At 38.9% G+C, this 13049-nt stretch overlaps 1 protein-coding gene across 2 annotated transcripts in view; it reads right to left on the bottom strand.

The window, feature by feature from the left end:
* The window catches only part of ARFGAP1 (ADP-ribosylation factor GTPase activating protein 1), a 14937-nt gene extending 2175 nt beyond the window's left edge, over positions 1–12762 (bottom strand). Inside the window, exons 1-11 of one of the 2 annotated variants that reach the window (XM_009998606.1) lie at positions 12703–12762; positions 11688–11797; positions 10719–10890; positions 10248–10348; positions 9428–9514; positions 8668–8764; positions 6188–6244; positions 5503–5535; positions 4261–4290; positions 2382–2438; positions 79–138 (exon numbers count right to left, since the gene is read on the bottom strand). In XM_009998606.1, the coding sequence (XP_009996908.1) occupies positions 79–138; positions 2382–2438; positions 4261–4290; positions 5503–5535; positions 6188–6244; positions 8668–8764; positions 9428–9514; positions 10248–10348; positions 10719–10890; positions 11688–11797; positions 12703–12762 (864 nt within the window). The remainder of the gene's footprint in view (positions 1–78; positions 139–2381; positions 2439–4260; positions 4291–5502; positions 5536–6187; positions 6245–8667; positions 8765–9427; positions 9515–10247; positions 10349–10718; positions 10891–11687; positions 11798–12702) is intronic. The other variant, XM_009998607.1, reaches the window with a different exon arrangement.
* Positions 12763–13049: the final 287 nt, after the last annotated feature.

The raw sequence follows: 13049 nt of genomic DNA on the forward strand, positions 1-13049 counted from the left end.
TTCCCTACAAACTCTTCAGAAGAATATGGAGACTGGCTTGCTGTTTGGCCTCCTGAAGGCAGGCAGGCCTCTTCATACCTTGCTGGCCAACTGTGATACCCCCACGGTGACCTCCTCAAATATTTTCCCCTCTTTCACCTACATGAATCAAAGTATTGGTAATTAGTCACAAAATAAAGCATTATTGAGACCTTAAGGCAAGCTTACTTGGACTTAGCAGCTAAAAGTGTAAAAAAAATTATACCAAACTCATACTAATAATGAATCAAAATATATTTGAGTCAAAGTTAAATAAGTTAAGAAAATGATATATCAAGTCCACTGATGTCTAATGGAGTGAACTTCAGTCCTTGGAAGATTGTGGGAATTTTCTACTGATATACATCCAGTTTGAGGAAGGTATCAATCTTTACACTAATGCTGAGCAAAAAACACCAATACAAAAAAAAGCTGCAAACATGACATTTCAAAAGGGCTGGTAGTGAGAGGACAAGGGGTAAGGGATCAAAACTGGAGGAGGGGAGATTGAAGTTACATATTAGGAATAAATTTTTTAGTGTGAGGGTGGTGAGAGCCTGGCCCAGGCTGCCCAGGGAAGCTGTGGCTGCCCCATCCCTGGAAGTGTTCAAGGGCAGGTTGGATGGGGCTTGGAGCAACCTGGGCTGGTGGGAGGTGTCCCTGCCCATGCAGGGGGGTTGGAGCTAGATGACTTGAAGGTCCCTTCCAACCCATTCTACAATTCTGTAACATTTTATAAATACCTCTTACTATACAAATATTTGGTTTGGAGAGATTAAAAACCTCTCTGATCCTTTTTATTCTCTATCTCATATATGTGCTTATTTAAATATTAAAAAGGCTTTGAACTTTGGTCAACCAGAATAAAATTGGTGCCTTTCACCAATTAATAAATGGCAGCTGTTACAAAGCAAGTGACTTTATATTATTATATACATTCCAGGCAGTGATTACTAAACACTTACTTCATAAAGTAACACTAATTTAGAAATAACAGCAAAACATCCTAAGGGAAATGGATTTTTTTTTTTTTTTTAATCTAGTATGCAACATCCTCATTAAATTGTCCTACAAACTAAAAATCAGCTCAAGGAAATGCACCCTAAAAATAACCCTGAAAATAATGCATCTAAGCACTATGGAATATAAGTTGTGCATAATTCTAGGGAATAGGAAACCCATTAGACTCTTCTGTGATTTGAAATGCTATGTAAAGAATGTTGAATTAATAAAGATAATTCAAGATAAATTATTTTGTGATGTGATTAAACCATTCTTCTAAAATTGAAAATTAATCCATGTCCCAGAGTGGTGTAACTGCTTCTCTTAGGGGAGTAAAATGAGTCTGCTTTATCAAAACCAATATATCCAGAGAAAAGGCAGGTAGGTAAGGAGAGCATCACATTCTTAGAAGAGACTTCATCAACATTTTGGAGCTGATCCAAAATTCTAGAAGCACAGAACAAATACATGCCATTTGGGGAAGATGCAGAAGTACATTCTTTGTAAACATATGGAACAGGAAAGCAACATTTTACACTAGGGAGAATCTTTCAATAAAATCTGCAGTCCCTGATGAGGGCTGCCCTGCTTTTTTCCATGCCACCAGTGACTGTTTCTTCAGGTCAGCCCATGTGCTCTCCTCCAACAGCTGCTGCAAGTACCAGCAGCCACATGTTTGTCATCACTAACAAACAACTGTCAAGGGAAGATGAAAATCTACTTCAAACTACTTTCCCAGAACCAAGACAGCTACTAGAACAACTAACACAAGTGTTACTTCAGCATGCAAACTTGGGTTTAACCAACCACCAGAATATTCTGAACAAATACCAAATAAAGGTTGCAAGAACATGTTATTTCTGCTTATAAATTGTGCCCATTCATCTTAAACATGCACTTTGCCCCAAATTCTACTGCCCCAATGAGGCAGCAGACAAACTACAGTGACTGAAAGATGCTTAACTGAACTAAAACACTGCTGGCAGGTAGATGAGTATAACACCATGAACCTAACACTCCAGGATAGTACTGATCAATTCTTTTGTTTGTAATAACTGATTTTTATACCCATTAAGGGTGCATTTCCATCCTGTCCCATCTTCCCTTACTGAAAGCATGAAATCCATACAATAGGCTCTTGTGGACACAAGAAAGTTTGATAAAGGGAAATTACCTTCATTTAACTTTCTCTGGTAACATAATGGCTTAGAATTATTTGTGTTTCCCCATTGCTGCTATGCTAGTGAATGAAAATAGAGAAGGATGCACTGACAAACTGGGCAGTTGTGGCAGGGGGACACAATCACTCCCTATGTCAGCATAACCATGTGCTGCAAGTAATTTACTAGTTCCAAAGTTACCTTTTCCTGTGCAGGTTTGAGAACATTTTCATTTAATGTCTGACCTAACTCTGATGCCTATTTAAAAGCAAAACAAAAACAAAGTCAGTTATATTTTCCTTTTTTTAAAAAACCCAAAAGCAAGAAAAGCCAAACCAACTACAGCCAACATTTTCTGCAGGTGCAGGCTAATTTCTCAGCAGTATCTCCAAAAACACAGGAGGCCTTGAGCTTTGATTTGTAAAAGCAGAATGAGCTGAAAAGCACAAAGTGCTGCAGAAAACATTACAAGAAAATCCATTAAAAACAGAAGCACGTGGCAATAGGTTGTTGGAGATGCCCAGAGCTCAAGCAAAGTCTGACCTGAAAGCAGAAGCAATGGTTCAACCAGCAACAGCCTAGAAAATGGACCCCCTGCTAGTACCTGCAACTGAATATTTGGAAGACCCCATCTATCCTTCTTTTTCCTTACTAATGGAACAACTTGTAGAATTAGATGTTTGTGGCCAATTTTCCCCTCAGTTCTTCTGTCTTGTAGAGCTGTCATTGTTATCTATTAACAAAAGCCCAATTGTCTCTAAGGAATACACAAGAAGCAAAGCTGTGCCAGAAGATTTCTGTCATCCATTTTAACAGCTTCAGGTTGGCACGGAGAGAAAACAATGAACTTCATAAATTTATTGCAATCCAGAACAAGAAGAGCTATTGTGCTTCAGAGACATCTCACAAAAATGTAAGCCCCCCAAGTCTAAGTCAGAAATGATACTAACATGGAGAGCAGAATTTTAAATCATTCCTTCCCCTACTAAGCCTTTGATAAATCTAAACTTTTCTTCAAAACTGCTGTGTTATACTGATCACCTTCTGAATTAGCTTAATTAATCCAAAAGGGCCAATTTGCTGGCAAGACAAATTTTATTCCTCAACATTAGCAGAAATTAAGTTCTCCTAAGGGTTTTCTTCTGTCTCACTGTTGACATTGTCACGGTGTGAGCCCTCATTCATATTCTTCCTGGGGGTGGAGCATCCATCCACAGATTCCCAGGTATCTAAAAAGCTTTTCCCTTCACCACAGCACTACTAGGATCTCCCCTCTACTCAACCACCATTATCTCCAATATTTCTACTCCTTACCCTTTCAAAAGTTATTTGAGAAGACAAAGGCAAAAGGAAACCCCATTTCCACCTAGTAAGAAATGTGAATGCAAATCACATAAGGCTTCTTTCCACTGCAAGTGAGGCTGGAAAGTGTTTGTAAGAAAAGCAAGAAAAGGAATTTTTCAGCTTTGGAAAATCCTTCAGAGTCTATTAAACCTGCCACACTGTTTATGTTACATAATAAGGAGTGTTACACACTAACAATTCAAATATGCTAAGTGAAGTCATGGGTAGAATCAGGAAGAATTCTCATATTATCCCATTTACTCAACCACATACTTTTGTAAATACGGAAAGGGAAGAGTTGGGTCCAATTGTGTTTGCATTGCAACTGCTTCTTTATCATTGTTGATTTCAGGACAGCATTCTAACCACCACTGCATACACTCCATAATGGGGCATTTATTGGAGAGCCTGCCTTCAACCAACAGCCTGGAGGAGTTGTTGGCACATTGCATTCCTGGACCAGGCATGCAAACAGAAATCCTGAAGTCATCTGTGCTTATAAAGAGCATGGACAAACATACAGCACATTTCGTGAGAGTGCAGAGCTTGGATACCTCTCTCCAACCTATTTTCAATAGGTTGGAAGAAACGTCACCATATGAAACACAAATTATTCTAAACAGATATGACTTCAGGCAAAAAAAAAAGAAGAAAACATGGCTCAAGAGCAAATGCACATATTCAGCACCAACACTGACAAGGAGTCCATGCACAAGAATATATGTGAGGGTGTTACCGGCTCTGGCTGCTGCTTGTAGCCCCAAAACTTTACCCAGACAGCAAAAGAGAAAGAGCAAGGAAGGTAGAAGCAGCTTTTAGCAAAACATTGGCAGCATTTTTTTCAGGCAAGTTAAGTAGCATGAACCTTCTCCAACTTTGACATCTACTGACAAGACAAACAGTGAATCACTGGGCACTAAACATACTTTTAAACAATATATTACATCAAAAAGATACTCAGTTTGTTCTACAGAGCAAAAGATCAGGAACAAAATTCATGTTACAGTAACACAGCTTAGCCTCTAAAGCACCACGTTGCTGTGGTCCTTGTCAGTAGATGTAATGAGCTGTTACACTTACTATTATGTTTACATGTGCTAAAAATGCCAAAGCAAGACCAGTTTTCTACAAGGGAAACTGCCCGAAGGAGTGGAAGAGGAAGACTTGGAGAACACACAGATTAAGTAAGCCAAGCAGCAAATACTTTAAAGCTTTTAAATACCAAGTTTGGGTGCTTTAATCAGGCATTTTTGTTACAAAAGATGCCCAGATTTGACTTGCTGTCTGGAGCATTAACATCCAACTGTTACATCTGAACACCAGCACCTGCAGTTTCCAACTTGCTTTGAGCAACAGCATCCTGCTATCACACATTTAAGTCCTCTCTCACTCACAACTCTGACACTTCATCCTGTTCTTTTATACATTTTTACACTTTGAACTTAAAACCTTTCCATGCAAACAGATCCTGCTTCTGATCTGACAGTCTCTGCTTTAAGGCTAGTTTGGAAGAGGAAATGCTTCTGTAATTGCTGCTTTTAAAAATAGACACAGGCAATTTAATTTAATAACAATATTAAGCAGTTCACATTTGCAGTCTTTTCTTTAGCAATGGGAAGATGGTTTGCATTATGTTGTATCCCCAAGTAAACTGCTTCAAAGTAAGACTACAGTTAAAGTTCACAAAAATAAGGGTATTTTAAGTCTGCAAACATGAATCAAAGCATTTCATTCTGCTGCCTCTCCAGCACACCTGACAGTTACACACAGCAGAGCATCACTGCTTATTTTTTGCTTAATTTGATCACTGCAGTTGATTGCAATTCCCTCCAAAAGCTAGAACCTAGAAATTATTTTGCACCATGAAGGATAAACACACTGGTCTGCTGATGATCAAGTCTAAATCAACTGGTGCAGATAAATACATGACGTTTAAAGCCAATTGCAGTCAACAAGACAGAGATAAATCCATAATCACCTTTTGACTTGCTTGAGATCCAAACCTGCTGGCCTGTGAAAAGAAGCACATACATTCAAGTTTAAAAATCAAAGGCTTTATTCCTAGTAAACTCACACATCCAGAAATGTCTCGTGATCCTCTCCAGGATGAATGGACCTTTGTTAGAATTTCACAATGAACATAAAATCTCCACATCTCCACTTCTGGTATCCCAGACTGCTCTGGGAAAGCATCACTCTTTCTCATCTTACAACAGGGGGAAGGAAGGGTCTTCAATATAGACCTTGGTGTGGCAATGTGGATGAGCAGCAATATTTTTGTCTTCCATAATGTGTGACCCTTCCCTGGGTGTTCCTGCTGCAGCAGGGGGGTTGGACTCAATGATTCCCAGAAGTCCCTTCCAACCCCTAACATTCTGTGATTGTTTGTTTCTGAAGGGAATACAAACATGGCAGTTTTGCTTTTTCTAGATGCTTACAACCAGTCAACAAATTTATAAAAACATCCATCCAGATACAAGAGAACCAGCTCAGGCAGACATCTACATTCAACATGCATCTATTTTATATGCTATAGGCAAAGATACACAAAGAGCAGGGTTTAGTTTGTCTTGGTAATCCTTTTAAAAATACATCCCTGCTGGAACTCTAACTGAATATGTGAATTCACAAGAATTACATTGAAATAAGTTCTGTTTACTTACACCCTCTTTAGCAGCTGAGGCAATTTTGCTTGCTCCAGTTGTAAAACTGCTCCATCCCTTTAAAGAGAGAACACCATAAGCTACATGTGAATAAGAGTGTTCACTACTAGAAGTTAAATTAAGTCAGAATGTTCTTCAATACAACATGTCCTGTAGTTTTAAGATTTACTCACTAGTAAAAGCAAAAACTTTAGTCTCTCATTTAAGTGTAATGCAGCAAGGAACTTTCATTACATGTGCCAGAACAGCTGCAATTTGAACAAACCTGAATACTTCAGATGTTATTTTACTAAAAATGGCAACACAAAAAGAAATCCCCCCCAAGGAAAGTGAGAAAACAAAAGAAGATACTAAAACTTGAGGAAACAGAGACTGGTTTTCAACAAGTAATAGTATAGTAAAACAAGATTCTGGGCTCAAAAACGTGAGGCAGCAAATCCTAAAATGCCAATTCAGCAATTTTTCATTTCATGATAGAGCTTCAAACTGCTTGTTTCCTGCATATTTTAAAAACAAAGGAAACAAAGCTTTATTTTTGCCTTATTGGTTCTTGCAAAATCTGAAAACCACGGGACATTTCTTAAAAGACCTTTGTCTAAAGAATGGGAAAAGATTTCTTCTAACTATTGATTGGCAGACACTGATTAAGAAATCAGCCAAAAGAAAGTGCAGCAGGAGAGTAATTCTAATGATTTCTTTTTTAAACAAAACCATTACAAATCACTTCTCAACTGTTTAGATTTCAGGTCTTGTTATCAGCCCATTCATCCAGAATCTGCCCAGTAAAAAAAAGTTAGAAAACACCCCATCATACTTGAATGGATAAAAAACATGAACAAACTTTATCTTCCAGATGTCCTGCAGAATCTCAAACATGGTGCTCCAAATGCAAGGTTAATGTCCATGTCTGCCACTGCCTTTTATCAATTTAATTTCCATCCAAGTGTGGATGTTTTGGCAACATGTTACCTTTTCGGCAGACTTCCATACAAGGCCATAAGTAATAGATTTATTTTTTTTTATTACTCCTTCTATTTAATTTGACTACACAACATATTTAGGTTGAGGGAACACCTTTAAGAAGCAGTAAAAAATATATTTTGCCTGTCCTTTTGAAGTTTCTTCATTGCTTTTCTTGTCCTAGGCTAGCACACTAAAAAATAATTCTATCATTATTTGCACAGAAGGCAAAGTGATGTGTCTCAGTTTTTATGTTACAGAGTCTCAAGGAATTAAAGATTGAACTACAATTACATCTGCTCTTCACAGAACAAGCTCGATAGAGCAGTCAGTGCAAATTCCAGAGAAAATGTGCCTTCTGATAGGTAACACAGCAGAAAATAATGTATTTACATAAATGTAGCACGTGTGAGGAAAAAGTCATACACGGTGGAAGGAAAACTGGTTTCCTCACCAGAATGAATATACACAAAATATTCAGTCTCTATAATACAATCTTCAAATTGCTCTGCAGTGTGTGGCCACAAGAGGGCATTTTAATCATAAATTTCCAGGAGATCCTGCATTCACATCATGGTTGACAGTCACTTGGACAATCGGTGTCATCTCTCCTTTGCTGTCTTGGCACATCTGAATATGTTGAGATGTGGTTTCTCATTGGAACTGTCTGGCCTACAATCTATAACATGATCAGGAAGCTATACTAAGCACCCTGTGGTTTTCACCTGAATACTCTCCAAAGGCTAAGGCTTTACCTTCTTCTATTGTGCTTCAGTGAAATTATTCCATTTTTTTAAAAACCAAACAATGGAACCTGGTGTGGATATTCAGAACAATATGATGAGCCTCTGCAGAGGACTACTGGTCATTAATCCTGGTAGAAAAACCTTACTGTATTTCAAAGTGACCCTAAATACAAAACATTTTGTTCAGCACTGTTACCCTGCAGCCTATCACAGCACCAATATGTCCCTGACTGCTTCAACTTTATTCCCATCTTCCTTCAACAACGCCTCTTTCCCTGTCTCTCCTTCAATCATGACAACTGTTCAGCCATATGCTGCTCCCTCTTCACACCCTGTCACAAGTATTTCAAATGTTTTCATCACTGCTCAGGGCTTCTGGCACCCATGTACACACACATCACACTTGTTTTCCACTGAACATACCTAATATGGCTCATCTCATTAGAGAACTACCAGCCTAACTGCCACCTCCACAGGTGACTACTTGTTTTAGTTTTTCTCCAAGTCCTGTTGAGTACTAGCTCTTAATCCATTCCTATATCCTCATTTCCTTATTTCCCCAGGCATAATTCCTAAGTTTTGCTCAAGTTTCTCCCTTTGTTTTGCCTTTTCAAGTCCACCAGTACCTTCTTCACTCTTTGAGAACACAACCAACACATCTCTCTGTATCTACTCACAGCTTCTCTTTTCTGTTTATAATATTCTCCCACAACAGGGGATAAAATAGAAGAAGAGAGTAATTCAGGTCCCAGAAAGCTTTGAGGAATTCCTTACAGAGTACAATGAAGACATGGCATTGTTCAGGAAGTCATCCTCTTTTTTTGGAGGGTTTACTGTGTTTCCAAACCCCACGTAGCGATTCTCTTGGCCACTACCATAAGAAAATGAATCTGTATTAGTATCCATCCATTAAAACATTAAACACAAACTGAAAAGCATGAAAGAATCACAATTGTTTAACAGACTTCAGAATACAGCTGGGAAAAAAGTCCTAAAGCATGTAGCACCCAAAATACAAACCCACTCACTTCATAAAGACCAATAAGGTTCCACTGGGGAATCCTTGCAAATCAAAGTGTCACCTACATAAGCTAATGTGGTCTTATTGATTCTCCTGGTTCAATGGATCACTGACATCAGAAGTCAGTCAGTCCTAATAAAGTGATACATGAAAATGGGAAAAGAAAGAAGTGTTAGCTTTATAAACACTCCTGTTTAACTCAAATCACTTAAGATACTGTATACACTAAAGATTCCCAGGTTTGGAATGGTTCCCTAGGTTCCCACCACAGCAGCCTTTTGAGTTCCAAGCTCTCTCTTCAACACTATTCAAACATTTTTGGGACACAAATGCATTAAGAGGCACTATTCCTTCATCTTGACCTTCATCATATATTATCCACATATTTTTACTAATAAAGAAGAACTGTTAACTAGGGAATGAGGATCACAGGTGTAAGGCTGCAGTACAGCTTCCAAGCCATGATTATGCTAAAGGGCCAGGCACTCAATAAGTCAATAAATCTTGATTTACCCTTGGTAGGAGCTGACATCATCATTTAACCAGTCTTCAAAAGCCTTGTCAGAAGAGGAAGTTGCAGTCTGAGATTGTCCAGCAGAACTGTTGAAATGAAAGATTTAATAATCAAACTGCATAAAGCAAAACCACCAGCTCAGCAATGCAGCTTGATGTATTATCATTGTCATACACATGCAGAACTGATTATTTCGTTTGCCTACCAAGTAGGGAACTCTAATGGAACCACTAAAAGGCACTGGAGTATTGAGTGACTAAAGCAACAGCAGACCCAGACAGAGACAACACTACTCAGACTAGAGCCAGCCCCTGAACCTGCTGGATGATGGCCAGGCATTGGTCACTTGATTTACAATTGCTTTTTCAGTTAACTTGATTCTTTAGTACAAATAACAACAAACACCACATGCAAAAGCAGAAAAACAAAACTGCTGCAGACCAGCCTTGATGCTCCCATCAGTAATTAGCACCAGAAGGGGAAAGTCTGTTCTTTCTTCCCTGGCATTCAGTCATGAATGGGAACAGTGCTGCAGTTAAGGTAGGGCTGTGCCACACCATGTGTGACTGACACCATGACCAGCCTCAAGTACACTACAAGGCAAGATAAAAAACTCTGCTCTTATTCACTTTTAATGTTCAGGTGGAGGAAGTGGGAATTACTATGGAAATTCAAGTCCTGCTACCTCTTATTCCTTAACTTCAGCAAAAGAAATATTGTTCAGACAATTCCATCACCAGGATGAACCCATCAGACATTCAAAGACCAGGTTTTGATCCTGCTGCTGCTCTATCAACATTAGATCACAGGAACACATACCGGTGAGTGGAAGAGAGAGACATTTTAGGCTGAGGTGGGGTCCAGTTCCTGGCAGGAGAAGTTTCAATGGACCACTCCTTGCCTTCAGCTACTGTAGCTACCTAGAAGAGGTAGGAAAATAATCAAGAATGCTAGCTCGAAGTTTTCAGACAAGTCATACAGTGGTCCTGTAAAAATGAGGACAAGTAACTTTTCCCATTTGTTTCTAGCTTCCCAGCTCAATCAATTGGTGATTTTATTTATTTTTAATTTCAGGCTAGGAATGTTGAATTGTACACTGGCTTTATTACAGCCAACTGATTTTAGGCAACTTCCTTGACCAGGTAAACTTGGTTTGAAGAGGAAATACACTCTAAAACTTATTCCTTTTAAGAACCACTGTAGAGGTTCAAAAGGTTGCTACTAGCCCTACTCTGCCCTTCAAAAACAAGTGCTTCCAAAGGGATGACAACACATGCACAATTAACTTACCTGATCTCTAAAAAGAGCTGCAGCTTTGCTGTTGTATTTCTCTTGCATTGACCAGCAGGGATCATAGTCATCTTGAGACTCCAAGAACTCTCGAAATTTGCTGTTACCTCCAGCCTTCATTTTCTCCAGCTCAATATCCTTCCACTTGTCCATGGTTACAGAACGTACAAAACTGAAAAGCAATTAAAAAACACATTCTAATTCCAGCTTTTATAATTTCCTGCTATATCAGTAGGGACAAATAGAAAGGTTATTACAACCTATCTCAAAATTTGGGTGTAGAAACATGATGCAGAACATCATGCCAAGTATTGACACTGAAAGGAAACAAGCAACAGGAGGTGATAGAAGCAGCTTTTTTCACTTCTAGAAATTAACCTAACCCACTGTGGAGAAGAAACTTTTCCCATAATTCTTTACTTGGTGATCTTCTTTTCTGTTTCCAGAGTTACCAGTAAGTGACCAGTGAGGACACCTCCTGTTCTACTCAATGCTCCTGCTTATAATGAAATACAAGGTCACAAAGGGGGAAAAAAAAGTGAGACATCATCCTCAAGAAGGCTCTTTAAAACTTGTATCTTGACTGATTTCTTTCTGTCCCTAAAGAAACACCCTTCAACTTATCCTCATCTCAGTAATTCCATTTCTTCTTTCATACACCATATGGAATAGCTCCAAACTCTCGTTTCCTATGCAATTTCTAGTCACTAATGAGCTTCAAATCACCCCCTGAAAAGCAAAACACATACTTCTGACTGGCCTCCTTGCTTTAGTCATTTCCTTCCCAAATAATTACACACCAGACAAAAGAGAGTAAAGCTCACTTTGGAGAGGAGAATGAAGCAAAACTGCCCATGAAATGTTGGGTTTGAGACATTCTATACCCTTCTGGAAGCATACATTCTGTTCCCAGCCATAATGCACCCTGAGGTAACCCCACTCAGTCCATCATCTGCTTCCAAGGCTCACCTGAGGTGAACTCCCAAGCCTCGGTGTTTTCCTGAGCACTCCAGACAGATCCAGATTCCATAGGTCACACTCACCCACTGGGGGTTAAATGCACCACATTCAAAACAGACCTGCAAGAGCAAAACAATTATCTCTAACACTCTGCCACCATGTGACATTTTCACAGCTCAAAAAGACAAAGTCACAAAAACTTTACACACAGAAAATAATTCCAGAATGGAGAGTTCCTAGTGTTTGGATACACCTTCCCTGACAGCATAAGATTCCTTCAAATATTTATTGATGCTGCATGGAAAGAAATAGTCATTAACTTGCCTGACTTGGATTGTAAAAATTATTGTACCAGTTGCCACAAATCAGTGAGGTAATACAGAAGAGTGAGTTGAAATTAATAAACAAAATTCAACTGGATTTAATTTCCAGATTGTTTTGAAGGAGGAGAAAGCAACCAAACAGAACTCTTGAAGTTTCCTTGGCAAAATGAATATGCAACATTTGAAGTGTGCAACACACATTCAGTCATACCACACTTGGGCAAGAAATGAGAGCAGATCTGAACTGAAGTTTTTCTTAAAAATAGCTTTATTGCTCATCCACTGCAACAACTTCAGTCCTTATGACTGGAATCCCCACTCAAGGTTTAATGCACTGATATCAACACAACTGAACCTGTCCATAGGCTTTCAAATTAAGGCAGGGCATAATCAAGATCCTTGAAATAGACCATTTTAATTAACTGTGCCCAAAACATCACCTGTTCAACAGACTCCAGGGGTTACAGCATCACTAGAATGTCTGAAAAACTTGTGCTAAATATGCTGCAAGGTGTTAGAATACATCTAGGAATAAAGGTTACTTGAACTAACTCAGATATCCCAATGTTTATGTTCTCACTAGTCAGCCATACCAGTGCCATACAGCTGACAGCTGAAGCAGACCACAACATACAGCTAGAGTGGGTCAAAAGAAGTTAAATTCTACAAAACTCCTCTAAATAAGATTATACTTTTCTCACATTGTTCTCATCTTGTGCTCTGACTTCCTTGAGAACTTTCCTCGTTCTTGGGCTTGCCATGATTCTATAAAAGGAGAAAAACAAGAAAAAAAAAGCAAGTCATATTCAAGGATTCAATATTGGGAAGACATCCAGCACCTTAGAATTGTATCTCTATTAAAAAGCTTGCCATCTAAGCCGCTGAATCACAGCCAATGGCACGGGGAAAAAACCCAAACAAACCACGAAAACCCCCCTCAACCTTACTTTTTTTATGCACTTTGTGTGTTTTGGGGGATTTAGTCATCCTAATTAATTCATTGGAAAGGTGCAATTCAGCCACAGCTGGAAAGGGGGGCAGGGGGGGC

The sequence above is a fragment of the Chaetura pelagica genome, unplaced genomic scaffold, assembly GCF_000747805.2.
Source record: "Chaetura pelagica isolate M959 unplaced genomic scaffold, ChaPel_1.0 scaffold275, whole genome shotgun sequence".
NCBI lineage: Eukaryota > Metazoa > Chordata > Aves > Apodiformes > Apodidae > Chaetura > Chaetura pelagica.